Source organism: Anopheles moucheti, chromosome 3, assembly GCF_943734755.1.
Source record: "Anopheles moucheti chromosome 3, idAnoMoucSN_F20_07, whole genome shotgun sequence".
Taxonomy (NCBI): Eukaryota; Metazoa; Arthropoda; class Insecta; order Diptera; family Culicidae; genus Anopheles; species Anopheles moucheti.
In genome coordinates this window covers 3,330,097-3,357,144 of record NC_069141.1, presented here as the reverse complement: position 1 = coordinate 3,357,144, position 27,048 = coordinate 3,330,097, and the positions used below count along the sequence as shown (strand labels likewise).

The 27,048-nt window shown below is 42.4% G+C and overlaps 1 protein-coding gene across 1 annotated transcript; it reads right to left on the bottom strand.

Moving 5' to 3' along the window:
- Positions 1-5: 5 nt before the first annotated feature.
- Positions 6-26,973, bottom strand: LOC128305242 (uncharacterized). The gene is made up of 6 exons (XM_053042608.1): positions 26,562-26,973; positions 9,978-12,230; positions 8,541-8,826; positions 8,326-8,466; positions 7,961-8,183; positions 6-4,220 (listed from the first exon to the last, which is right to left on the bottom strand). Exons 2-6 carry the CDS (start codon positions 12,113-12,115, stop codon positions 2,053-2,055), a joined length of 4,956 nt encoding a protein of 1,651 aa, XP_052898568.1. The 5' UTR covers positions 12,116-12,230; positions 26,562-26,973; the 3' UTR covers positions 6-2,052.
- Between the last annotated feature and the right edge of the window lie 75 nt (positions 26,974-27,048).

Here is a 27,048-nt window from a genome sequence, read left to right as displayed (position 1 = left end):
CGTAATTTACGCTTTATTTAATTGTCCATCATTTTGCCATTTTGTTTTTTTTTCCTTTCACCCACGCTTGTTTCCGTTTTTCCAGCCAGGAATTAAGAATGTCCTTGCGCGTTCATCAAATCAGCAGCAGTAATGATAATATTCCAACATATTTTCACACAGTCAGTGAAGTAGTTTTTGGTAGTGTGGTAGTAGTAGTAATGGTAGTTAGTAACGGTCATATGCTAGTCTCATCAACAGTGCAAATTCTGATGCGTGTGTTTCTTAACATTTCCATTTTGTGTTACTCGTTTAGTTATCCGTATGTTTTTGCTTTCCGTAGTTCAACAATTTACCATCACTTGATTTAGTGTGCTTTTTTCGCTATCTGTTTTGTTTGTTTGTTTGTTTCCTTATTCTTTTCCTCTGTTCTCTGTGTGCTCTCTGTTATTACTTTATTAATGAACTATTTAGCAACATTAATGTTTCGTCCGCTTCTAAAACTTCTCTTTTTTGTAACAAATGTTTTCTTTTCGTTTTGCATTTTGTTGTTTAGCCAACCCGCCTGGGGGTGTGCCAGGGGCGTTTTAGAGGATTCTGTTTATAGCATCCGTTTGTAAAATTAATTTCAATAAGAATTGTTAAATTTTCTCATTTCAGTGTCCCTGCACAGATTTTGCTTGCACATTCGTTTCTTTCTTTCTTCTGTTTTTCAACTCTAACCTTGTGAAACAAAGGAAGAGTTAAATAGTTAAAGTATACACGCGAGCGCATCATCATTCCTGATAGTTTGGTGAATATGAATTTCAATTTGTGTGTGGGTGTTTGTCTAGTAATTTGCTTCATTTCTTCACCTCTGTTTTGTTTTCCTTTTATCTGCATTTGTCCACCTGGTAAGTGATAAAATGAGTTCTAATTAATATGAAAAGATTTAATACATATCTGCCTTTCTGCCTTGTCTTAATCCTTTTGACTTTTTTCCCTTTTCCCTCATTCGCTTTTCCCACTTTTCCACCTCTCTCTGCGCACAGCTTTCTTACTCTCCGGCGTTCCCTGTTTTTTTTTTGCATATCAACCTTACCCAGTGTAACGTTCCCATCTCGTCCGCACAAGGAAAAGTGTGTAATTTGTAATCTAATATTTTGTTAAACCCAGATCCCATTTGAAATTCTATCACGTTCAGCACGCATCTAACCCCCGTCGTGTGCCATTTTTTAACCCTTCTTTTCCTAGTTTATTATAAACAGAGATATAGATGTATATTTATATTTATGTATGTATATATAGGTATGTATATGTATAGAATCATAATCATAGTAATAATGATAGTATTATCTTTCACTTTCACGCAGTCGCATTTGCATGTAGCTGTGTGGGCATTGAGTGGGAGGGGGGTTAGGAGCACAACAATACATTCTTGTTTTTTTTTAAGGAAGCATTGTTTCTTCCCCTTTTTTGTTGTCTGGATATATGTGCATTTAAATTCTGTTCTTTGTTTTTAGTGATGCACGCCATCTTGAAAATATGTGATCCGTTTGTTTATAAAAGCGCTCTCTTTTGTTTCATTTTTTTCTTCTCACTAACACACACACATGCACGCCACGGATCTTGTTCACTGAACAAACACAATCCCCATATGCTGCAAAGCAATAATGTGTGATCTCATTGAGAGGGGATTGAGTGGTATGTTCGATTTTTTTAAGGTCCATCCAAGCAAACGGATCCTTCTCCTTCCGTATGACATTCTGAATCGGCCTTGGAGATTGGGAGTTTCTATTGTGTACCCTCGTACCCTTTCAATTTCGGTTGCCAAATGGGGTCTCCTTTAAGGCCGGTCCTTCGCTTTAAGCGACCCACATTGTTTGGTACGGTTTGGGAGAATGTTTGTTTTTGATAGGAATATTCAAATCTTCCATCTGAAATGCGTTACGCTACTACCCCCTATTTCCGTAGCTTGCTTGGATGCGATATGAAATAGTGTGAGCGTGTGATGCGCGTACATACAAACATACATCCACATTTCGAACTAATGCTCGGCGCTCCTGAGTGCGCTCCTACAATCATTTCCTACCACTAATGCTTGCATTTCGTACTGCTACAAATACTACTATTATCATTAGCATTGATATTTGACTCGATAGGCGACGCTGGTGGTGATGGGGACACGGACGATGATACCGATGATGGAGACGAGGACTTTGATGAGCTGCCACAACCTGTTCCGCCATTCGGTTCAGTCGACGACTGCCAGCTTTTGTTCGGTAGCGGCGCCTCAACACTACTACCACCGGTGGCACTTTCCTTGTTTTCTACTGCTAAAATCACATGTTTACCACCGTGCACTTTAGCTGGCTGCTGTTGTACCAGTGGACCACCCACCAACGGGGGTTCCTCCAGTTTTCCGCCACCGACTGAACCGGACGCGCTGGAAAATGTGGACGAAATGGTTGAACCGGTCTGGTTGGGGGAAATCGTCCCCGGGGCCGGTTCCGCCATCGAGGTCGTCCCGTTCATTCGGCCCGAAGTAACCGGCGAAACTGTGCGTGGCGGTAACGTATCGAAGTAGATCTCCGGAAGGCTAGTACTCTGCTGGATACGATTGGTGCTGGAATCGAAATGAAGCTTGTGGATCTTCTTCACCGGATGGTGATTGTTAGATCCTGCGCCACCTCCAGCCCCACCACATCCGCTCTGTGCCATTGCGAGAGACACTGTGGTCGGTGCACCGGTCGGTGGTGATCCGGACGATGAGCCTGCCGCGCGACCAAGCGTTACCATCGTGTCAGCTGTACGATGCGGTTTCTTGTAGCTGTCGCGACTTGCATTGGTGCTGGTGCTGCAACTGTTGTTACGACTGCTGCTGCTACTGCTACAACACAGATCATACTCATCGTTCACCGGAATGTTGCCACCGTGCGGTAAACCCACCATACTCTGTGCTCCTGCCGGACCACCGCCACCATTTGCGACGCCTCCACTAGTACTACCTGCGCCATCGATATTGTTGATGCTCTTGCTATTGTTCCCACCGCTGGCACTGTTTCGCCCGCGTCCACCCGACGTCCGTCTCGTTTCTCCACCAACAGTAGCTCCCGTATTGATCACCTCATTCATAATATCAATCTTCGAGTCATAGATCAACTGCCGTATCTTCTGATTGCTGTCCTGTATCATGTCCTCCAGCGAATAGTGATAATCGTTGTCTCCGGCGAGTGACGACGTGGTAACAGCTGCCGCTGCCGCCGCTGACATAACTGCCGTCGGTCGGTGATGGTGTCTGCGGCTAACGGCACGTCCGGCCATCCAGCCGCTACCACACGACGGCGCCGAACTCAGCATACCACCGAAGTAGCTGCTATTGCTCACACCATTATTCAGCTTGTTGATGTGTATGATTTTGTAGTGTGATTCGCGCGGATCGTGGCTTAAGTTTTTCATAAGCAGAGTCTCATACTCGCAGGCACTGGCTGAACCGGATCCACCACTTCCCGAACCGCCACCGCTACCGTTGTTGCCGTTCAGCGGTGCAGCCTTGCAACCGAGCAAAATTTTCCTCTTGCGTCGATGTTTCCGATTGTTCTTAAGGCTGTAGTTGTGATGATCGTCGTCGGCAGAGTCTCCGTCCAGTCCGTCGTTGTAGTGCAGTGACGTAGCACCATCGTACCCGGCACCATTCACCGCACCGACATCCATCAGCAGAGGGCTTCCGAGTATTCCGCCACCAAGGTCGGGTACGGGCAGATCGTCATCGTTCGCATAACCACCACTCAAACGGTTCGGTTGCTGATGGCAGAGGCGATATTTGCCGAGATGCTTATCGTACATAAACCTTGTGGTTGGTTTGATGATCGATTTCAACGGAATGTCGGCTCCACCGATCGAGCCACTACCACCGATGATGGATTTAAACGATTTCGGTGTATCTCCGGCGGCCATCAATGCCGCGCCGAAGGGCAGCTTGCTGGCCGTCATACCCTCCTCGTCATCTTCACCATCCTCCAGTGCGTGCCGCCCGTTAATGTAATTGATGTGGATGGGAGAAATCTGCGGTTCCGGGCTGGCATGATCATCATCGTTCGGCGTGAAGTACACCGACGCTTTGCTCTCGTCGACGCTCTTGGTGGAGAAGTTTTCGAGATACTTCAGCGCGTAGTCTGAACTTAACACCTTCGTTGGAGGATTTTCGTTGCCTTCCATCTGCGACAGCTTCTCGATCTTTGCCTTCAGATAAACTTCGAATCCTGCGTATTACAGAGAAGCAGACAATAGAGAGTGAGAGAGAGAAGATAACAACAGATACTATTAGCGTCTGGACTTAATTATGCACTACACCACAATATCATCGTATGTAAGCCGTTGGATTACTTGCACCGAACACTCTTCTGCAGCGACTGGGCTATGGAGAATAGGAGGAGGCTGATGAAATGATTTAATTTACATGTTTGCTAACACCAGTAGAGATTACTTCTCCTACCTTTCCAATATCTTACGTTGAAGTATTTTTTATGACAGCCACCACCATTATACTAGCATAGCTCAGGAGTACTATTACAATGGTAAGTAAACATGCCCAATGGAGCTCGTTGGTTCCACATGCAACTAGCAAAGAAATCGGTTATTGGCGTGCTCAATTATTTATATTATAAATGATGCGTCAAAATTTATTGGATAAAATTGTCTTGTTTTTTTCAACATTCATGAAATTTTTTTGTGTATTTGGCAGTTTTTAACCCCCGTAAGAAGATAAGGAATAGTGAATAAAGGGTGTCCTACTGCCAGCTTTACAATAGCCCAGTATTTCTCGGTGGGTTCTCAATTTGACTCCTTGAGGTAGATCTGGACTCCCGTTTACCAGCTCGTTTGCCAAATCATGTATTTCTAAGCAAATTTTGTAGAATTCTGTCACCTTAATTCCTACAGTTCGTCAAATTTATGCTCGGAGGCGAATAAAAGTAGCCTCGGATTCATGATGTGTCAATAAGGCTTCGTCAGCAGTTGATGCTGAGACGATTTTCCAAGGGAAAAAAGGGAGTTCGTGTTCGTGCACAAACTCTTTTCACGACGTTGTTTTTAAGGTGACGTCATTTTTTTCGATAAATTTGGCATAGGTCAGAAAACATTGTAAACAGTACTACGCTAGAAACTCTTCTACTCAGATTTTCAAAAGAAAATACGCAATAGGTAATATTCGATTATCTTTTTCTTTTAACCCTGTTGCAAGTATTTTATTTGGGACACCTTTTATACTAAATTATGTAAACATGGAACGATATTTATCAACTTATGAGGTCTTTCTAGCACATCCAGTGCTCTTGAAAAATGTATATATAAATTCAAAGAAAACAAAATCATACGAGACATAAACCTTGTACTGTTATTAGATATTGGAGTTTATATTGGATAGTAATTTCACAGGCAATTCCAAAGCCAAATTGGTAACTATATAGTCATTAAAAGAAAAACGTAAGTTAAAAAGCTCCCTGTACAAAAGAGTATCTCTATGCACTTGTCACATTTTAGGATGTTTTATACATATCCCTGAACAAGAAAAAATCACAGTTACGGTTCTTATAAAATATTACATAAATAAAAATAAATCTCGAACTACGCAACGAATGCAACTAAAGAAAACATGTACACTAATTGAACAATACATTATGCGCACTGAATAACTCATGCTATAAGAAAAGAAAAGAAATAAAAACAACCGTCCCAGAGTTTTGCCCGGGGACGACTATCCTTCAGGTGATAGATCAGCTGGTTATAGTGGTTGTGTCAGTGACGGTGAGAAGTTCAAGGATTTTTCCGTTCCTTGCTGAGTGTGCTAGCCAGTGAGCATTGAAGTGTAACGCAACCAGAAACCTGGTTGTGCAGAGCGCTATATTGATTGCCAACAGAGAAATGAGGAAATAGAAGTGAGGTGCGCGGGTGAACTAATACCACCCACCTCATAACAGCTGCAACTGGTTCGGCATGTAAGCTTTAACCCGTTGAATTTTCTTTATTATCCTTGTGGCAACATGAAATGGGTGGTTGAGCAACAGCGGAGAGAGAGTATAAACAGGACGTACTAGTACGACTGGAACGTTGCTTGATGTTCACGACCACCATTGTTGCTGCACAGTTTGTGAGACAGGAACGTGGGGAGGTCAAGGTTAATGGTTTCTGTTTTCGTAATCGAGCTGTTTATTGCGCCTTTCAAGTACCCGTCGAAAAGTGCGACAGTACACGGGGCACGAGGGAGAAATTGGCTCGGGAAAACTTTTCATACAAGCTATGGGACATGTGCTTATAACGGGCGTACTAGCGTACGGTACGGCTACCTGCGAGAAAACGTTTCCTTTCCGGTGCTGGGTACAGCTTGGTAAATCGCACGAAAAGGACATACATTCTACTGGTATCAAAACGTAAACTAATGGCCCGTCACAACCGTATGTCGTTTTTCCTGCGATTGGTGTAACCGTAATATATCGTAATAGCTGAGAAGTACGGCATGAATGAAGCAAAAGCGAAACATATTTCACAGCTGCACCTCGGCTACCCGCTTGCAAATGAGTCGAATGTATTGTACGAACCACATGGAAACACGGACCCGGTAGTAGGGATGTTAGCAACGATTGATTAAAGATGAAAGCATTGGTTAGAAAAGCATGATTCATGATACATGATTCATACATCACAAGTAATTGAACAATGTAGCAGATCGATTTTGCGTATGAGCATCTAAAACACGACGATTATAGATAATTTGTGACTCATCACAGGTTTTAAGCGATACTGACATATCTTACAGTTCCTATCCCCATCATGCGCTTCGACCTGGACCACACAAAGTGGCAAAAGCACATCACCGGCGTGTTTGTTAGATGATTTGATAATTATACACAAGAAGGTATGGTCACTGGACACACACACACAAACACACAGCCAAACATTAACAAACATCTCCAGCTTCGAAAGACTATGCATCCAGAGTAATTGAAGACCCGAAAAATATAAAGATGCAACATGATAGTTTAGAAATGAATTGTAGGATAAATATTATCGTCGTACGTTACCATGAAACATCTGCCAAACGGGGGGCTTTACTTTATAGTAATCCATAAGCCAGCAAACAGCAGACTTATTAGAACGTGGTTGTGGACGGATCCGATACGTTGATTCGTGGGAAGTATTGTTCGCGCGTACATGCTGCGGGTCGCATTTGGGTTGTGCTGCTGCTATCGGTCGGATTTGTGTGCTCACTGGTTTAATCGTAAACAAAATTGCGGTCCCCTCGCTCGGGTGGTATCTTTTCATTGTAAAGTTTTTCCTGGCGTGTGTTTTCTAGTGTTTACTGTATTATTGATTACTGCTTAATCAACCAACGAGAGCGACGACTCTGCGAAGTTACTTTTTGGGTAGTTTCATAACATAATAGCACCAAGTTAAAAATGTTGAATAAGGAAGTAATTCTAGAACTTGGTGATTTGTTGATTTCTTCCCAGATCGTAGTGTGATTCTTTGGTATGTTTTTTGTCCGACACATCGGATATCGCAGCAGTCCAACAAACAGAACCGAGCATTACAACATGGTTGTCAGTCGACCACCAGTAGTCAACCAATATTGAGCCGAGAGGATGTACACACACAGTTGCAGTGTTAAAAGAAAAAAGAAACGAAAACGAGAAAAACAAAAGAACAACCATTCCATTCAGCGCGAATGGGACATGGTAAGCGTGTCGGAATGGATAAAGGTTAATAAATGGGCACAATAATGTTACTGACAAATTCTATCTACGAGGCACTGTGTGTAGTGCGCTAGCTACGGGCTACGGGGCTAGTAAAAAGCGCTTATTACAATACAAGCTACCAAACAACGTAAAATCTTCAACTTTTAGCTTCTGCTCTTTCGAGCAAGAGATACCATCACACCAGAACTTTGGTGGTACACACAGCTCTGTGGTGGACGGTATATGGTTCCTTCGCGCTAAACACTCACCATCGAAATCTTCATCTTCTTCGTTGCGACCACGGCAGTTCTCGAAGTAGAAACTGGGCAAATTTTCCAGCACCTTGTTGAGCGTTTGCTGTTGGTACTTGTAACCTTCGCGCAATCGAAGCGCCTGGTGGGCGCTGAACTTTCGGATCTTGTTACGCTGGAACACGTAGTTTTCCCGTACCCAGGTCAGCTGACCGGTGGAATAGTCACGTACACGGCGTACCTGTGTGCGGAATACGTAATAAGCGTGAAAAGCATTCGGTAGAAACTAATGATGCAGTTGCTAGCCCTCGCAATAAGATGGATACGACTATTCGCTCCCTCCCGTTTTCCAAGTAACAATTTACAACAAATAGCCCACTTACCTGATCGTAGTACTGATCGCGCAGTGTAGTCAGATGGTGTGTTCCAATGTCACGAATTTCTCGCAGATGTTTCGCTTGCGTCGAGTAGCTGCCCTGTATCCAGTCAACCTGCTGCGCGCAGTTGTCCTTAATGCGATGCACCTGCAAAACGGAAAGCGTAACAAACCTATAAATAAAGAAAGATTCCTTTCGCAAATTTCGCCATCTGTACGGACCTGTTGCGTGTAGTTGTCGCGTAAGCGCTCCAGCTGCTGGCTCTTGTAGTGTTCGATGTTATCGAGCATGGCGTAGATCTGGCGCGCCTTCGAGGATGTTTTGTCGTTTTTGTAACAGTAACTGCAACAGTTCTGACAGATAAGATCGATGATGCGGAAGCGTATGAAAATGCGCCGAATGCCTTGGAAGATCAGCGTCAGTGCAAGGAAAGCGGCTGCCGAGATTGCACCGGTAATGATGCTACCTATCTTGACACGATAGAACACGATTGGATCGATGTAGAGACTAAAAATAGCATCCAACGTACAGAGTGACATCGACGTTTACATGTGGAAGAGAGGAAGAGAGAAAAGGCGATTTATTACAATTATCGAACACACACAAAAACACCATGCCAAGGCCACAAATCACCATCCTTCTTAAGCTTCTTCATGACCCAAACCGTGTAACATGCATACCCGGTATGCGAACACGATAGCATATAATGAATCAACCTCCTTTTCATTCGCCCCTGTGCGCGGTAGTAGATATAAATTATTCATTTTCACGATTGCAAAAATCAAAGTCAAATTGGGAGTGCAGACTATCGATAAAATTCTTGCAAGCGTTCCACATATCTGAAGTACGACACGCAGAGTACAAGTGGAAGAGCAGAGAATGCGAAGAAACACTGCAAAGCCATAATCGATTTCCATCCGCTGATGGGGCCTTGGAAAAGTGAATTGGATATTATATAAAAGAACTTCGGAAACGGCAAATTAGTTTTAGAAATTCAAGTTTTGTGAAAAGTTGCGTTAAATGAATCTGAATTTGTGTTGTGCTTAATATTTGGGAAGAGTCAATCATATTTTACTCAATTTTTACTCAGGAGTCGATGCTCAACAGAGTCATGAATCCTCAAGATGAGTATTTCAAAATATTGTGTTTATTGTACATTGTAAAACTTATTACAGTGTACAAAAATTCTTATTTCAGGATTTCATAGAAGTTCACTTCCAGACAGATTCATTAATCTTGGAGGAATCATTGAGGCTGCCGATTGTGTGTAGGTAGCGTAACGTCGGTGTTAACACGATAGGAAAGGTTCAAAATCTCATCGGAACGCTAATTAAGTCAAGTAAGAGGGATTCTTTGTGGATTCGTGAAGCTTGACGATCCAAAAATCTAATGGATTCATCAATAGAGAATAGAGGAATAGAGATTGAAATTGATTTATTTTCATGAAATTCCATCAGATTGACCCAACAACTAGTTTCATGTATAAGAAATTATAGAAAATATATTGGAGAAACTTGAGAAATAATTATCAGAAAAGAATGTTTCTTGAATTTCATTAATAACGGTGTTTTTATATAACCAATCAAATTACATTAATTTCCACATTATTGCTTGCAAACTCTACTAATAATTCAAAAGAACGGGAACAAATGACTTACCGAATATCAGCCGTGGCATTGCCCATGATATTAATAGCATAGCACGTGTACAGTCCACTATCGCGCCTGGAAATGTTGTGAATCCTCAGAAATCCATTCTCAAGCAGCGTTATCCCTTCGTGAAGCCCATCGCCCGTCACGTTGTCCATCGTAAGCATTTGAAATTCGACCGCTTGCTGATACTTCCGATTGCCACCACCATGGCCAGCATCGTCATCCGACTCAAACAATAGCGATTTTTGATCCTGCTCCTGGCTGTGGCGCAATATCTCGTTTTTGGGCGTTATCCAGATTATGTCAGGCGGTGGATTCCCGGTAAATACACACTCCAGCACGGCGTCGGACTTGAGCAGGTGCATTCTGCTTTCGGACGCTTGCAACAGCTCCGGCTTGAAACAGCTGATATGCTGCAGAACGCGCACAATATCACCTGGATACCCGTTGCGGCACTTCAGCTCGGACAGGCGCAACAGGTCGTAGATTTTCTGCGTGTTGTTCTCCGCCTGCAGTTCATCGATCCAGCTCAGTATCCAGTACATGTGGCAATCACAACCGTAATCGTTGTCGAGGAAGTTAGCGTACTGCAGCTCGTGCAGTGTGCGTATTTGCTCCGGGATGTACATGATGTCGTTGCTGCCAACGTCCAGGTAGCGCAGCCTTCGCAGCTCGCCAATTTCCTTCGGCAGGCTTGTCAGTCTATTGTTCGACAGGAGTAGCGTTTCCAGGTTCGGCACATTGCGGAACACGCACGCTTCGATCTCCTTCAGTCGGGTGTTGTTACGTATGGATAAATAGCGGAGGTTACGCAGAATTTCCTTGTTCACCGTGTGATTGTTGCGCGACACCCAGTTGCTGAGCGATTCCAGGTTGGTCGCGTCCAGGTGTAGCCGGACCAGGCCGCGCTGGTTTGCGAAGATCGAGTTCGGCAGCGAACGCATCAGGTTGTTGCTCAGATCCAGCGAACGGAGTGACCGGAGCGCCGAGAACACGGTCGACGGCAGGATGTAGATTTGGTTTTGATTTACATTTAGGTAGCGAAGCTCGTCCAGCGTATCGAACGCGTTCCGATCGATAAAAACCAGCTTGTTACCGGATAGATCGAGCGACTGCAGCCGCCGCAACCCGTACAGCGCGTTCTTGGAGATCTTTTCGATAATGTTACCGTTCAGCCGCAGCACACGCAGCTGCTTGTTGAGCAGGAAAAAGTTGTCCAGAAACGAGACGAGCATGTTGCTCGACAGGTCGAGCACTTCGAGCGAACGCAGCTCTTTGAACACCTGGAACGGTACCACGTACAGCCGGTTGTGCGCGAGATGCAGCTCTGTCAGGTTGCCCAGCCCGGCGAAACTGTTCCGCGGAAGATCATGGATCGTATTGTTCGCGAGATTCAGCACCCGCAGCTTGCCGAGCGGCCGGAACAGGTGCAGCGGTAGCTCACCCAGCCGATTGCCGTGCAGGTCCAGCTCGACCAGGCTTGACAGATCATTGAAAATATCACTCGGAAGATTGTGTAATTGATTCGCGGATAGCTGCAGCAGCTTCAGCCGCTCCAGTCTGCTAAAATGGTCTCTCCTTATCGTGCTAAGTAAGTTTGCGCTTAGGTCTAGTATCAGCAGGTTGCTGAACTTCCGCTCGTCCCGGGCAAATGTCAAGGCCACCTGCTGCTCGGTCACGTTGCTGTTGCGCCAGCGCACTATCTCCAGGTAGTTTTCGTTCTTTAGCGCCAAATGGTCCGCGGCCACGCTCTGGACCGGGACCCGCTCCAGCAGGATGCCCTTGTACGAGTCGACCGGCCGCAGGTACTCCTCGTTCACCGCCCGCAAGCTCGTATCGGAACAGCTCAGCACCTTCAGAAAGCTATTTACATCTTCGGTGTCATCATTGTAGGTTGGGTAGTCGGATTGAGACGGCGAGTCCGCCGTCGGCACCAGCGGCGTCAGATCGATCCGGTGGCGACCAACGTCGGCATCGACGTCTATGTCTTCCGCGTCCGTTTCCAGCGCGGACGGTAACGTCGCGAAATAGCTCACCGAGACGGTACCGTACGAGGACGTTAGGGCACATTTTGTCTGATCCGTCACGCGTACAATGAGGAACAGCTGGGTTAATATCAAGACGACTTGCGTATGCAGATGCATCTTGACTGTGGTGGCAATAGTTTGCAGTAGGAATCGCTGTCGTGCAGATGATTACTCGAAAGTCGTTGATTCCATTGAACTACCAGAAACCATTGAGGCATCTTTTAAACTCTGCCTGCAAAGAAACAATGTAATAAACAGAATCATTAGATCCAAACCGTAGGGAATAGTTTATTGATTTACTTATACTTTTAAAACGCGTTTAAATATTCTGCGCGGTGAAGTTAAGTCGACATTTTAGATATACGCAACAGCCATCTCCCAACTCACGAAAGATTACCGATATTTTTAGGAATACAACTCACGCACACTTTTCTTTCCTGCAAGCAATGTCCTAAACGTCTAAACAAAACACAATTTTCGTCACATGCAACGTGGAGCAAAACAAAATGGATTTGTTTTTCCCGACGCACGCACATAAAACGTTGTTTGCCACAACAAATAGAACTGCGGAAAAAAGCCCACACCCGCGGCAATCGTGCCACAGAAAAAGATTCAACACATTAGTATTCAAGCCTGACACACATAGGTCCTCACGTTCCACTCAAAAAGCAGCGAAGCATTTTTACGTTTAGAGTTTTGCGGTTCACTCCAAATCGCAGAGGGCATGGTGGCGGATGGCTATAACGATTCTCCATCTCCACACGTTGCATTAGCATTCTAGTTGAGATTGAAGGATATGTTGGCAAATTTAAATAGCTTCACTCTTTCACAAATCCCACGGTGCTGTAATATGTAGCTAAATTTGGAGCCATTTAGAAGTTGGAAGCATGCTTAATGCAGACATTAGACATTGCTGCGGTAGTTCCGCGCTAGTCTCACCACAATTATTTGTTTATTTTTCCAACCATACATTTCGACTGTGTCATAAAATATACAACAAGTTTTGATAATCACAACGTAACTCGGATTTCGGAGTAGAATAGCAAGAAAACTGTATTTATCTACATCCAAATATATGGATTACTATACTTTCACAAACCCCCCAACAAATATTGCCCAACTGTGTCAACAATGTAGCAGCAAACGTTCCGGCTACCCGTTGGTAAAACCAAAATCAAATAAAACACCATTCTTATCACGCCCGGTTAGTGTCAATTTTATGGTTGGCATAATAATTGGTTCATCTGTCACATCGCCCCGATCGTGGTTAATAAAATTCCAGCTCCCGAACGTCATTGCCAGCAATCGTCCAGAGCTAGCGCTCGAGACATTTAAATTGTCAACAATGGCAACATGGGCACTACTACCCGGCGGCAACAGTGGCAGAGAAAGCAATGAATTTCAATTTACCACACAAACCGAGACTATTTCGTAAAACATTCGATTCCCACGGCTGTGACGGTGGAGCGAACGAAACAGAGCGAACAGATGGTAATGGATACGATCCGAGCCTTCCGGGTGGATTTGTTCCGGAGTCCTTTCGCTACAGGAAAATCACCGAGTTCCACTTCGTTAGCATCTTTATTTTACTTTTCCTCCCACCGTTAAAGGTTCCGACCAACTGATGACATCGCGCCCAAGTGTGCTGGTGTGAATGTTGGGAAGGGGTGTTCTAGCCCCTAGTCGTATTCTTTCAGGGTTCAACGGACCGGATCCGTATGCGACAGGCAGAAAAGGAGATCGATCGATTTTTGGCATGCCTATTTTGCCGCAGGACAAAGTCAAGCGAAGGTGAAAAAGATCACACGAGGGCGATGTGTGCACGGCGCTCTCGGTGTGAAGTTATCACACTTTGCGGTTCGTTTAGAGACCCATATAGACACTATGACACGTAGCAGACACTTAATTTGTTACTGCGGTTGTAGAGAGAGAGAGAGAGAGAGAGAGAAAGAGGGAGAGAGAGAGAGAGTAAGAGATAGAGTCGGAAAATAGAGCAAAACAATCACCTAAATCGTATGAAAACGCACACGATTGGATCATTAATGGTTCTGTGGGCAGTAGCGTATGTGCATTTATTTGATTTGAGTAGAATTCAATTTGTCATTTAGCAACTCCTGGAGAGCATCAACACAGCGTGTTGCTCCTAGCGTTTAGATCAACCTCGAACACCCCGGATAATGGGAGTTCTGGCATGGAGCAATAAATAAATTAATGCCAATGGTGGGCGGTGTGTGCATTATAAATATTGAACCGAGACAAATCACTACATCGAAATGCGGAGAAATGCCTCCCGAGTTCCGAATGCCTGATGATGATGTATTTTCCCTTCAAATATTGTTTTTGTGTCATACAGACATTCCATATTGATAATTCCAACGAATTACGCACCATCCTTTCGCATCGGTCGGATACGGTAATGGCGGTGGACTGTAAACATTTCGTCAATCTTCTATGTAATAAACAATTCAATAAATGCCATTCCTTACGGGAATACGCTGGACTTTTTTTTTATCACACGTCATTAAACCTTGCACATGAATAGTCGCAGACAGAACGTTCGTGAGTTGTGGCAAAGTTTGGCATTTGTCACATCATATTACTTATATTTGATTTAAAATTTGAAATTGGACCTCAAGAAACAGCTCAGTATCTACAAAAACTACTAACATATGCATGAAAACATCATGAAGTCCTTCAGTGATGTGTTCACATTTTACAATCAATAAAGCCATTATGCCAATAAGCACGTAACACATAAAGGTCATGTGTTATAGACTTGCACAGTTTTATGTAATTAGTCTAGTATTAGTCAACTGTGTTTAAAAACGATCGAGAACATCGGGATAACAAATTACCAAAAAGAATATTATCAAATCAAGAACTTTCTACACGTGTATGTTCTTATTTCAAAATACTTTCGATGGCATATGTCACTTAAATGTCACGTAAATGTCACAAGGACTGATATGAGAATCAGTAGTGGCACAATTGTAACCGATGTACAACTCTAAAGAGAAAGAAAAAGTCACCAGAGTAAAAATAAAATAATTCTACTTCCTTTTAGAATTACGTGTACATGGTTCTTTAGATGTCTGTTACAATCAAAACTTGAGCGCCATACACTTAATTATGCGGAAAAACGTGGGACGATACACGAATGGAATGGAAGAATTTTCCTAATTTGTACTCTTGCTTGTGAATTATATCAAATCGGCATTAGGCAATTAATTTCCACGCAAATATATTCAATTAAAATAAATATTTCCCAGTGCGCTACTGAACCACCGTTTCAATTACCGCCAACCGGAACGAACAGGTATCGAGAATAATGAACGGAAATCATCCAATAGATGGCAGCACGGATGCCTTCCTGTATCAGAGATACCAGGCGTCCCCATATAAATCAGATTGCATGGTGAGCGTTGAGTCACGTAACGCCATCAGCTGGATGCAACCGGCAAAAGAATAACTTCCGCGAAAGAACCTGCACAATATCCAGAAGATGAAAATGTTTTGTCGCTTTATATATACACCTAGAACGACCAGTTGAAGGAAATAAAACCTTTTGCAAGTTTCCTCTCAATAATGGCTAGTCGTCTGGAAAAAATCACGTCCACAGCAAGTTCGAGGGGATGAAGGCCGTACTGATTATGAGACCTGATAGTTTTTAATTAAATGTATCTTCAAACTTTGGTACTGGAATCAATCTGTGCTTTTTCTTGTCCATGTTTTCACTCAGCAGCTGCCAGTGTCGCTTACTTAAAGAGAAACCTTTCGGTTGCTCCGCGGTACTTACTCTTATTTCACTCGGCAAACAAAAAACGCCGATACTTTCCGCTCATCAACCTAAGTGGAGGGCTAAACTAATCAAATAATAAGATGCGAATTTGCTAACACCATTAGCTGGGACTCATTAGTCGTGATTATGCTTTGATATCGGGTTTCGAAAGCGAATGTTATATCCCTCCGTGCGGTATCAACGCCACTGTTCAATAGGGTTTCATTTACGGGATGATTGATCAACCAGAAGCATAAAAAATACACGTTCGAACGCAATGCGATGTGCTTTAAAAATAGCAAACGAAAAAGAGCAAAATAAAATGAAATAGCAATTGTTTACTATGTAAGCACGACTACAACAAAACTGGCTCTACCGGTGGGCTATGATGTGATGTAAACGAAAACATGACCATGAAAAAGCATGTTTTTTGTTCCCATTTTATGATTCGCCCGTTGTAGAATGTTCCTGAAATCAGCAGGGAGCATAAGCACCGGGAATACACTTAACCATGACCCTTAAAATACAAAAGCCGCCTGAAACACTCCTCCGCACCGTGTCGGCGCAAACGAGTATCACTTTTTTTGTTTGCCTTCCAATGTCTTTTTTGCAACAGAAAGATGTTTAGATTGATCTGGAATGTGCTAGCGTAACGGGGATGTGTTAGTGACATGGAATGGTCATACACTTGTGATACACTCCAGCGCTCGTGCAAGAAAAGCTATCGTTCCTTTTTATCGTAAACGACCAGGCGCCTCCATAATTCGATAGTGCGCATGATTCTGTTGTGCGTCCTCCACCTTACTGCCACCGGTACCGGACGCGTGGGTGTTTAAAGTCAGCAAAGCGTGCCCTTCGGTTCGCCGTGTTGGCGGTACTGTGTATTAGAATGGCAGCAGCAGCTCCAACCTACCATCAAACACAATCGAATGCAGGTTCCACCATGGAAGCGCTATTTTCCCCTCTGGCTCACACACGGGTATTACAGCAAGGCGAAAAAAGAGAACCACTCTTGTAGCGGTGCAATGTACACTGGAAGCAAGTGCAATTGCGGAACAGGATGAAATCTTTTCGCTTCAGGTAGCAACAACATTGGCAGCAAGCGTTTCACAATCATACAGTACGGCCATGAAAACGAATGGACGAAAGCGCATCGTCGTATCCAATAACAGCGACAGGAAATTGTTCACACAACGTTTGATTATCACTGTTTTCTCCCATCGAGCTCTTTCCCTTTCATTTTCAAAAGATTTTATAGCTAATAAACTAATGGAATGTAATGGAAAATCAAGTTTTTTTTCCAATTCGCTGTTTTACACTTGAAAATATAAACACATTGATGATACGTATCATCATCAATGAAATAATGAAGAAATGAAAGAAAACTGAGCTACATGTTCGCAGACAAGACTAGAGAGCACGAAGTTAATGTTACTTTTTCCAACCGATATTATTTCAGAACATTAGAAAACCATGTAGATTAATTATCCTAAACACAATTGCATTATCTTCATTTGTGTTACTAATTAATGATGATGGTTATCAGTTACGATCCATTGCTATCAACAACTTGTCCATGTTAATTAACGTTTGTGTTGATACTGATCTTATGCAACGATATGAAAACATTAAACCTAGTGTGCAAACATTTCGTAGAACCATTATGTGCGGAACTCTGTACCAATATGACATGCATTGATATGGACATTACAGTCGTAATGTCGTTGCACATTACAGTCGTAAATGCTTTTGAACATATTGTTTCATCAAGCTAATTAGTTTTTGCTAGCACTGGACATATTTTATTTAAATTCAAGAACCAAAATGAATAAAAAAAAAGGAATACATTCTAGAAAACCATAAAAATTCCTGCTAACCTCCACTTGCTCAGGGAAATCGGCTACGTTCTATTTTAGCTATATTTCCAAACTATATTTTACAAGAACTGTGAGAATACCAGTTACCATTTCCGGTCATATGAATATGTCACGTTTCATTTGCAACATCAGGGACCCGTAAAACGAGGATGACAAACCACCAACAAAATAACACTGACGAGAAAGCTTTTACGGATGTTGGGTGACTGAAAATAGACTCATTCGCTACCTTATCGTGAGCAAATGACCGACGCAACATATTTATTTTATCAGCATGTAAAATAGCATAACATTTAAGTGCTTTACCACATTGCTGTCGTACATTATGCATGTATCGCACAGAGAATTTTTAACCTTTTCGTAACACAAAACACTTTATTTATATATCCGATATTCTTATGCATAGCGCTCGTCCAATACCTGCAATGCTCAATGCAAGAAGGGAACGAAATGTACCAGCATGATAAAAATAACACCTTTCAAGAACGGACAAACCATGTTCGGAGATTGATTCAGTGCATGTTGTGAATTCAGATATTCCACTGTTTACGCCACTGTATGGTTAATTCTCGAACCTTTCGCATCACCTTAGCAAAATGGTCCCACACCCGTCGTTCATGTATTCACAGTCACGTCTAAAGATTTTAGTGTCGCACCTCGTCATCCGGGGGAGAGCCAAAGGCCTTTAGAGTGGTTATTGATTGTACCATAACGTTATCAGCACAAGGCAAATAACAAATATAAAAGCATTATTGAATATAGTTTCTAAATAATGTTCTAATGGTCTAACTGAGGTAAAGCTGGAGAACATCCATGGGCATTTATCATTCTTGCATAGAGATATCAACATAATGTGTCGCTCCATCATTTTTGTGCAAGGCCACCACGTAATGTGTGGCGTCCTACTTTTACATTTCATAACATTCAACCTCCACAATTAGAGAAAGAAGCAATTGTGATAACATACCCCCGGGCATAATTTAAGCTAACGCCAATGGCCTCATCATCATCATCATCGTCATGATTACTAACGAGCGAACCCAATTTCACCGAGCAATTGACTAGGATCTTGCGGAAGACAAAAAGCGATACTATCTTTATTAAGCAGTTGAACTATTTTTGCCAACTACTCGCCCCAGGACTCAACACGCAACGCGAGCTAGACGACCCAGCATCAAACTTGTTCAACAATGGTCCAATACCACGGCTACAGTGCACCGTAGCGACTAGACTTCATAAACTCGCTCAACTGCGCCACCGGTTTAGCGCGACAACACGAGCGTAATTAAAATGGCACCGTAACGCAACTGTAACACGCACTTTGTGCCGTACAACGCATCACTTGACCGGAGTAGCAGCGCCGTCACATACCACATGACTACGCTCGGTACGTGATGCGTCGCTTTATTATTATTGCGGTATGAGTCGATCCGGGTGGCATATACGATACGGTACAAGTAAGGCTACGGGTGACATTCCCACCACCTCACCGCGGAGCGAAGATGTAAAGTTAGAGTGTTAGAAAGGGCAAATAAACAAACTACCAAAATAAACAACACCCCATCGCGGGGGCTTCACCATGTTGAAAGGTGCACACAAACACACTCAGAAGCGTGCGCTTCTCTCTCGTCGCGTATATTTATTTTTATTGGTCCACCTGAAAAAACTCCCTTTGCCGGGGTGGGGTTATTCGTTAGCAAATATGACGTTTTCCATTGCATGTCAAGTTGAAATCGACCAAACCCCCAAAAAAGGCAAAAGTACCGGCCGCGTTCGTTTTCGTTCGTTGAGGAATAAACTGAAATAAGCTATGAATAAAATCCACCTGAATGCTCACAAAACAGTTGAAAGAATTAATGCAACAACTTTTTAAAAGTTCCAATAAGAACACGACACTTCCACGAAAAGAATGCATCTTTTCAGATCAATCAATTCAATCCCAAACAGCAAAATAAATACATTTCGAATAACAAAAGCTCTCATGCCGTATTGAACGTAGTCGTCTCGAATATCGTCCAAGTAGTCTGGACAAACAAAGTCACTGATGCGTTGCGTTTCACTCACACGCCCAGAATTGACACAATAATGCACACGGCTGCAATCACGCTCGCCATTGATAATATCACCAGCAGATCGGCATAGCCTTGCATTTCCCGACACTCGGCGACTTCCGGCACTGGTCCCATAAAAGTCTCACTCAGTGCGCCAACTTCGTGCCGTGGTGCAGTAGTTTTGCTTTGTTGCTGTGGTTTAGAAAACATAAAGACCGAAGGGCGTAGATGTTTCGCTTGTTTTGTTTGATGAAACCCGTTGCAGACCGTGATTAATCAAGTGAAGATGCCACCACATTCGTCTTTGTGCGCCTCTCCCACACCGTTAACCCTGAAGGGGAAAGTGAAAACATTTCGGTCGGTCGGGTTTATGCTGTTTGCTTTCCGTTGATACCATTAAACTGGGCCTGATTTTGCTTAGATTAATGATGAGATAAGCGACATGCACGGCATAACAAGCGTTAGTGGATAAATCATGAATAAGCTTTTTGAGGTTTTACAGATAAATCTAAATAGTTAGCTTAAATGGTTGCAAAAAAGATGGTGCTATTAATTTAATTTAATTTGTTTCTTAAAGATTATGGAGATTTCTTCTATATATAATATTAAATAATTATTGAGCACCTTTTTTCGTTAATCTGCTTAACATGCTTGTTATTAATCGTTTTACCAAAATGTTACCGTTAGACAACATATTCCTCAAGTTTTTAAATGAAATTTTCCACTATAGAAGAACATATTTTTGCCGTTTTTAATTTAAAAAAAAATTACTTCTACTATGTCTTCATTATGAGCTTAATTGCTTTAGTGAAAAGGCAACCATCAGCGACCATGCGCCGGCAAACGGCCTTGAAAATATTCACTTCAACCGGCATATGGCCACAGCATCTGCTGCTTCTAAACCCAAAAGAAAGCCAACCTAACATTACATAACAAGCTTTTCCGCTACTGTTACCGACACAGGCAGGCAGAGGGAAAGTAGGAAAAACCAAGCAAAAAAAAACACTCGACAGGAAATATAGCCATGAAAGTATTCTACTCCATCACACGGTACAGTTCTTTGTTATGTTGGTGGTTGAAGAAGTTGAAGGAATTCTTCTACAGGCATAGCAAATTCGGTTCCCCGCCCAAACATCGGAATTTAAATGGCATTCTTCCTAGGACGTTAAAATGTATTATGCTACGAAGAAAAAAAAAGATGAAACGGAAAGAGATGAAACACAGGTGTGTATGAATATTGGTCTTATTACAACAGGTATTTTATCCGTTTGGTGGAAGTTGGTGCAAGTGTGCCACCTTAAGCAATTCATTCTCGAACTCACTAAAACAGGTTGGAAAAATGCCGGACTCGCTTTTATTATCATTTTTCGCCTATTTTTTCACTTCTCAACGGTGACGAAAAGCGTATCTAATTTACAGTAGGATGAAAAACAGTGTGTGGTTGAACAACGATTTGACTAAATAAAAAGGGTCTTATGTCCGAAAAATTTCGTCTTTTTTAAATCAATTTGTTCCGCAAAAAATATTTCTGTATTTTCAATGCAATGCAATGTGTTTTTGTGAAGACTGGCGCCGCTACGCATATAACAGGTGGGCTGATAATTGTTTGGCCTATGACAGTAAAACACTTTTTTTTGGCCAAATTATTTTTTTGTATTCAATATACGTCCCTTCAAGGGCGATACACCGATTTTGGCGGTCTTTCAATTTTTCGATACCCTTTTTGTAGTAATATTTGTCCCTTGCCTCAAAAAACGTGTTTGTTTTGGCGAACACCTCTTAATCCGACGAAAATTTCTTCTCAGAGGACATCCTTTTGGGATCTGAGAAATGGAGTTAGTCACTGAGAGCCAGATCTACGAAATACGGTGGGTGGCGAAGCATTTCGTGGCCTAATTCTTTAATTTTTGCCATTGTTTTCACTGAATTGTGGCACGATGCGTTTTCTTGAAGAAACAAAACTTTTTTTCTTCAAATGTGGCCGTTTTTTGACGATTTCGTCCTTCAAACGCTCCTATAATTTGATATAGTAGTCGCTATTAATGGTCTTTCCTTTCTCAAAATGGTCGATGAAGATTATTCCTCGCAAATCCCAAAAAAATTGACGCCATAACCTTGCCAGCTGATTGTTGCGTTTTCCCCCGCTTTGGAGCAAGTTCATCGCGTCCAGTCCACTCGGATGACTGTCTATTGGACTTTGGAGTGAAGTGGAGAAGTCAACACTCATCCACAGTAACATACTGACGCAAAAACTCGGATTTAATTCGCTTAAACAGCTCCAAACTCTGCTCCGAATCATCAACTCGTTGTTGTTTTCGGTCAAATGTGAGCTCGCGCGGCAGTCATTTTGCACAGGGCTATCTCATATCCAAATACTGGTGAACGATATGTCCAACACGTTCCTTAGACATCTTTAGGGTGTCAGCTATCTCGATCAGCTTCACATTATGGGTGTTCTTAATAATTTTGTAATTTTTTTTAATGTTTTATTCTGTAACCACCTCTTTTGGGCTTCCACTGTGTTCACCGTCCTTAGGGCTCATTTTACCACTTTTAAATTTAGCATACCAATATCTGATGGTTGATTTTGGTAGAGCAGTGTCCAAAGACTCTTCATCAAGTCAATTTTTGGCTTTAACTATATGTTTCCCCTTCAAAAACTAATATTTTATCATCACGCGAAATTCCTTCTTTTCCATGATTACTCAAAACACAAAAGTTGCGTCACACAAAATGTTCTAGCTCATTAGGTTGTGGCCCGAGTGCTGTCAAATTTGGACAGAACTTGTTTGAAGGTTGGTACAAACGAAATATGATATGGATAAAAATCTTCTAGCGCGATAAATGTGTTAGGCCAAACAATTATCAGCCCACCTGTTACCACAATCTTGTGTCTAATCCAATCTGGCCCCCATTTGTGTTATTACAGCTTATTTCAGTTGGTTGAAACATTTTAAAATTACACTCAAGTCTGTTGCTCGGCATAAAATAGATGACTAAATGTGCGAAACATAGACTTTTATGTATGAAATTCGATAACACTATGTCTAGATATAGTGACGATCCCATCTGTAGGAATTTATTGGATGTCAAACGCCTTCAGCTGTGTGCCGCAGAAGGTGCATATACTAATTTATATTCAATTTTAAATTGAAATCCAGAAAAGTCTCATAAGTCCCGTCTCATAAACCTATATCACCTGATAAGCTGTATCATCCATCATTTTTAGCCCAAAATTAGCCCACTAAAGTAGTCACGTAACCTATCTGACGTCAGAGCTCATTAATTACAGTAGCCATAATACAACACTATCGATTGAACTTCTGAACCAATGACGGATTAACGATTTTTTTTTTGTTTTTTGTCGGTAAAATGCGTAACATGCCGCATGAATGAACCTTCCCTCGCAACGAACCTTCTCTTTGTTGCCTTCAATTTCCACGCAAAGAACCCTGCAAAAGTTGACGCACGTAAAACACACACTGCACGCCAAAAATGCAAATTAAGCTTACGAAGTCTAAACCGTCGGTAGTTGGTTAAGGCATTGGGAAATAATCTTACACGAACTAGAATTGTTTGTTATTATTTCTGGGAGCGAGGCAAAACACCAGCGCGTCCTTGAAGCTAATTAAATTTGGCACACAGTAACAGACAGCGGACACACTTGTACACCCATTCGGACAATGTTCTGCATTAAAGTGATAGGAACGCGTTACGAGCCGGAATGGCTTTCCGCGTTCAAAAACCCTCTCCAATGTTGTAATTGAACAAGTGTTTCCACTTCCACTCAGTGACAAGTGTCCGAAGAGGGCTTTTGAAAAGATCATTGATACATTTTTACTTGCTAACACTCACAAACACACACTCCAGATGATTCTGCTACGGCAACGCAAACAAAACACATCAACAATTCACATTAGCAGGTGTGGAAGCGGTTACAAATTTCTTCAATTATCACCCATGCGTCTGTTGACGACAAATTCCTCTGCTTATCCCAGGAGATCACATGTTAAGTGTTTGTCCTTTACCATTATCATACTGTAGCAGACAGGCAGTCGTGTAGGGAACAGACAGAAACAGCCCAATTCGCACGCATTCCAGTTGCATAAAAAGATCCAAGAGTGGGTTGTTTATTGAACAATATTTGGAAACATCAATTGGAGATATCAACAAGTTCAAATATGGTACAATCTACGATGCGTTACATGCATAACAAGCAAGTTATTGAAAAAAATTCTTAACACTTTGACCTTGGAGAAATTAGAGCCTTACTTGAAATTCATAATATCCTTGAGTATTTAAGAAGTTTAATTACTTGTAGAGTATTGTTTATCATATGAGTGACAACTCAAAACGCTCAAATTCCTTACGTGTGTCTTTTGCATCTTGCTTTTAAAGTAATTCATATGCTTGAGCATCATTGCGAGCTATCAACAGAAGGAAGCAGTTTACAATTTCCATAAAATTTACCTTCTATTTGCTACCAAATGGTCGTTTGTTGCGAAATCTTTTGCTTCTAGAGCGAACACGAACATCGCTTACTCGTGCTATAATTGCTCGACCATTTCGCCGTTCATCTCATCTCTCGCAACCCAATACCCACCGCACAACTGCTGTGTCGGATTATTTACTGCGTACGCAGGTCAACAAGCGTGTCACCCGGCGCAACGTGGATTGTACCACCAACACCAATGGGAAGCGCTTCGCCGTGTATGCGGAAGAAATTGGCAAAGCGCTTGCTTATATGTGCGCACAAGGAGAGTGCGTTAGTAAGCGCTAGCTGTGTGTTGCTTTAGTATTGCAAGTCGAAAGTAAACGCTGAACGGGAGATAGCCCATCATGCGTGTCTTGCGGATGTTTCTTGTTATGGTTCGGATCCGGGAGTTTGAAGCATGAACCGTATATAGCCAGTGTTTATCAGCTGTAGGCACCATCTGGAACCTGCTTTCAGCTGGTTTATCAATTTCCAACCAGTTGCCGGACATTGGTGGCGTTATTTTATAAGCTTTGGGAAAAATACGTCATTGAAATTGTTATTGTATTGCATAGTTAAAGTCCTTACAATTGTCAATGTTCTTGGAGTAGAGTCTCAGGTAACTTTCTGATGGGTTGTAATAAGGCTGGCGAGAGGCTGGAGAATTATCTCGGGCGAATAAGCCCAACCCAATAAGAATTCAACTAGTCAAGGGGTAACACGAAAGCAAACCCAAGTTATGCTATTATCGTCTCCAGCCAGCTCGACGGTGACTAAGAAAAAGATTGAGAAATACTTCATGATTCGTTGCGTGCTAGAATCAAGATGGTTTTAGGTTTAAGCATTGAGGAAATAAATACACCATCCATAGTCAAATAAAGTAAAGAAAAGACTAACCAACTAAATCTCGTCTTTGTTGTCATTAAGTTGTGGTGGATAAACGTTTACTCATGAATTTTTAAATTTTTTTAAATTACTGTTTGAACGCTAATTTTCCCGTTGGTTGGGCGAAAAAAAATTCTTGGAAAACTACCAAATTTATAGTACCAGTAGAGCATCCACGGAAAAGGTAACACCTAGACAGCCATTTTGCTCGAAAACCGCCGAATGGTGTGCAACGTTTAAACACTAACTTCCCCGTCGATCGAGAAAAGTACAGGCAGTTCTCGAGATACGCGGATTCAGAAATAATCGATTTTTGGAAATTTAACAGCAGAGTTAATTTACATAACAAAATCTAAATAATGATATCGCGATATCAATCGTAGAAGCGCCGCTTGCGTGATAAAAGGTGGGTTGATGTTGTTTATTTCTAGCTAGACCGGAACAATGCAATGATGTTATATGAATCTAACATCTATTTCTTCCTCTTTTAAAACAAAAATTGTGGATTTTAGATATTCATCTTCAGCGACCAAATAGCAAGTTAGTGGTTGAAGATAACAAGGGCCGATGCATTCTCCCCTTCAAATAGTTGATCATTTCAACTACAACAGCAGTTATATTTACCATATATTGTATGTATTGCTAACTGCAATCGGGTACGCCATCATAATGATAATACATGCCTTCTTCTACCATTAATGTAAGTGGCAAAGGTCTACAAATGATCTAGTTTTTCCAACCATGACCGCCGTGAAAGGGAAATAAATCCAAACACACGTGACACACGTAAAACCTTCCCAAGCGCAAGTTCTTCGGTGGCCTACAAAGCGCAGAACTTCGTCAACGTATTGATGGGCATGCCGCGATATGGAGGGCTTTTAGCTGTGGCGACATAAAAAGGTACTCCGTGTGCTATCGCATTACAGTTGCCGAGTTTGTTTGAACAGGGCAGCTCACCACATCACCCATTGCCACCCGCGGCAATTGATACGGGCACGATGATCAGCGGGGGGGGGGGGGAGTTCTAAAAGTAGCTCGCTTGGCCACGTGACCTCGTCGGAACGCTTTCGGAGGGCAACCAACTATTACTTAGCTGCGCTACATCGATGGCTTTACGGCGGTAATGCATTTTTCCGAGTAGTTCTAAAATGGAAGAGCAAATATCTTGAGTAAATCCGTGTCCCCATCTGTACATAATCGAATACGAACCAAGCTACAATTTAAAAACAAATTAAATAATCCATAAAACATCCGTTCCTCCGTAAGCTACCATCCTCCAGGGTTCGTTACGGTCATTGATTACGAGTTACATTGCGAATTTTGCTACCGCCGTTCACGGTGTTGGATTGTTTAGCATTAGTAGCTTTTCCATCGATTGGCGTTTCGCGTTGTGGCGTATACAATTGACGTTGTTATGTCACGCAGCCGATCGACGGGCTGTTAAATCGTACGGGGCGGAAGAGAAAGAAGCCCGTTCCATGCAAGTTCTTCTAGTTACCTGAATAACGTTGCGGCTTCTCCTTTGCCGTCCTTCTCCCTGGGGACTGTTCCGGTTCCGTCCGCCGGGAAACTTTTACTGCATCGATGACCTGACTGTCCCCAGTATTGGAACAGGCAGCGACAACGATGATGGAAGTGGGGATGCTGACGAACGAACGGCCATATTTGATTCTGGCTCGCGCTGTCTTTTCGTACGCTGAAGTTGTTGTTTTTTGCACTCCTTTGTATCACCGCCGAATATGTTTACGAAAATGCGTAGATTTGGCCGGGTTGCCTTGATTGCTTGCAATAGTTATTTACCAATTTACACACACTTTGCTGAACGACACAATTCGTTGTTATCGCGATACGCTAAATTCTTCAAATATTTGTTTCTATGTTTTCGTATTCCTAGCTTCACAATCACTTGATTCACCGATCACTTAGATTCCAGAGTTGCACATGAAACGCATTAAGGGAAGAGCAATACGCACCATTAAAATTGT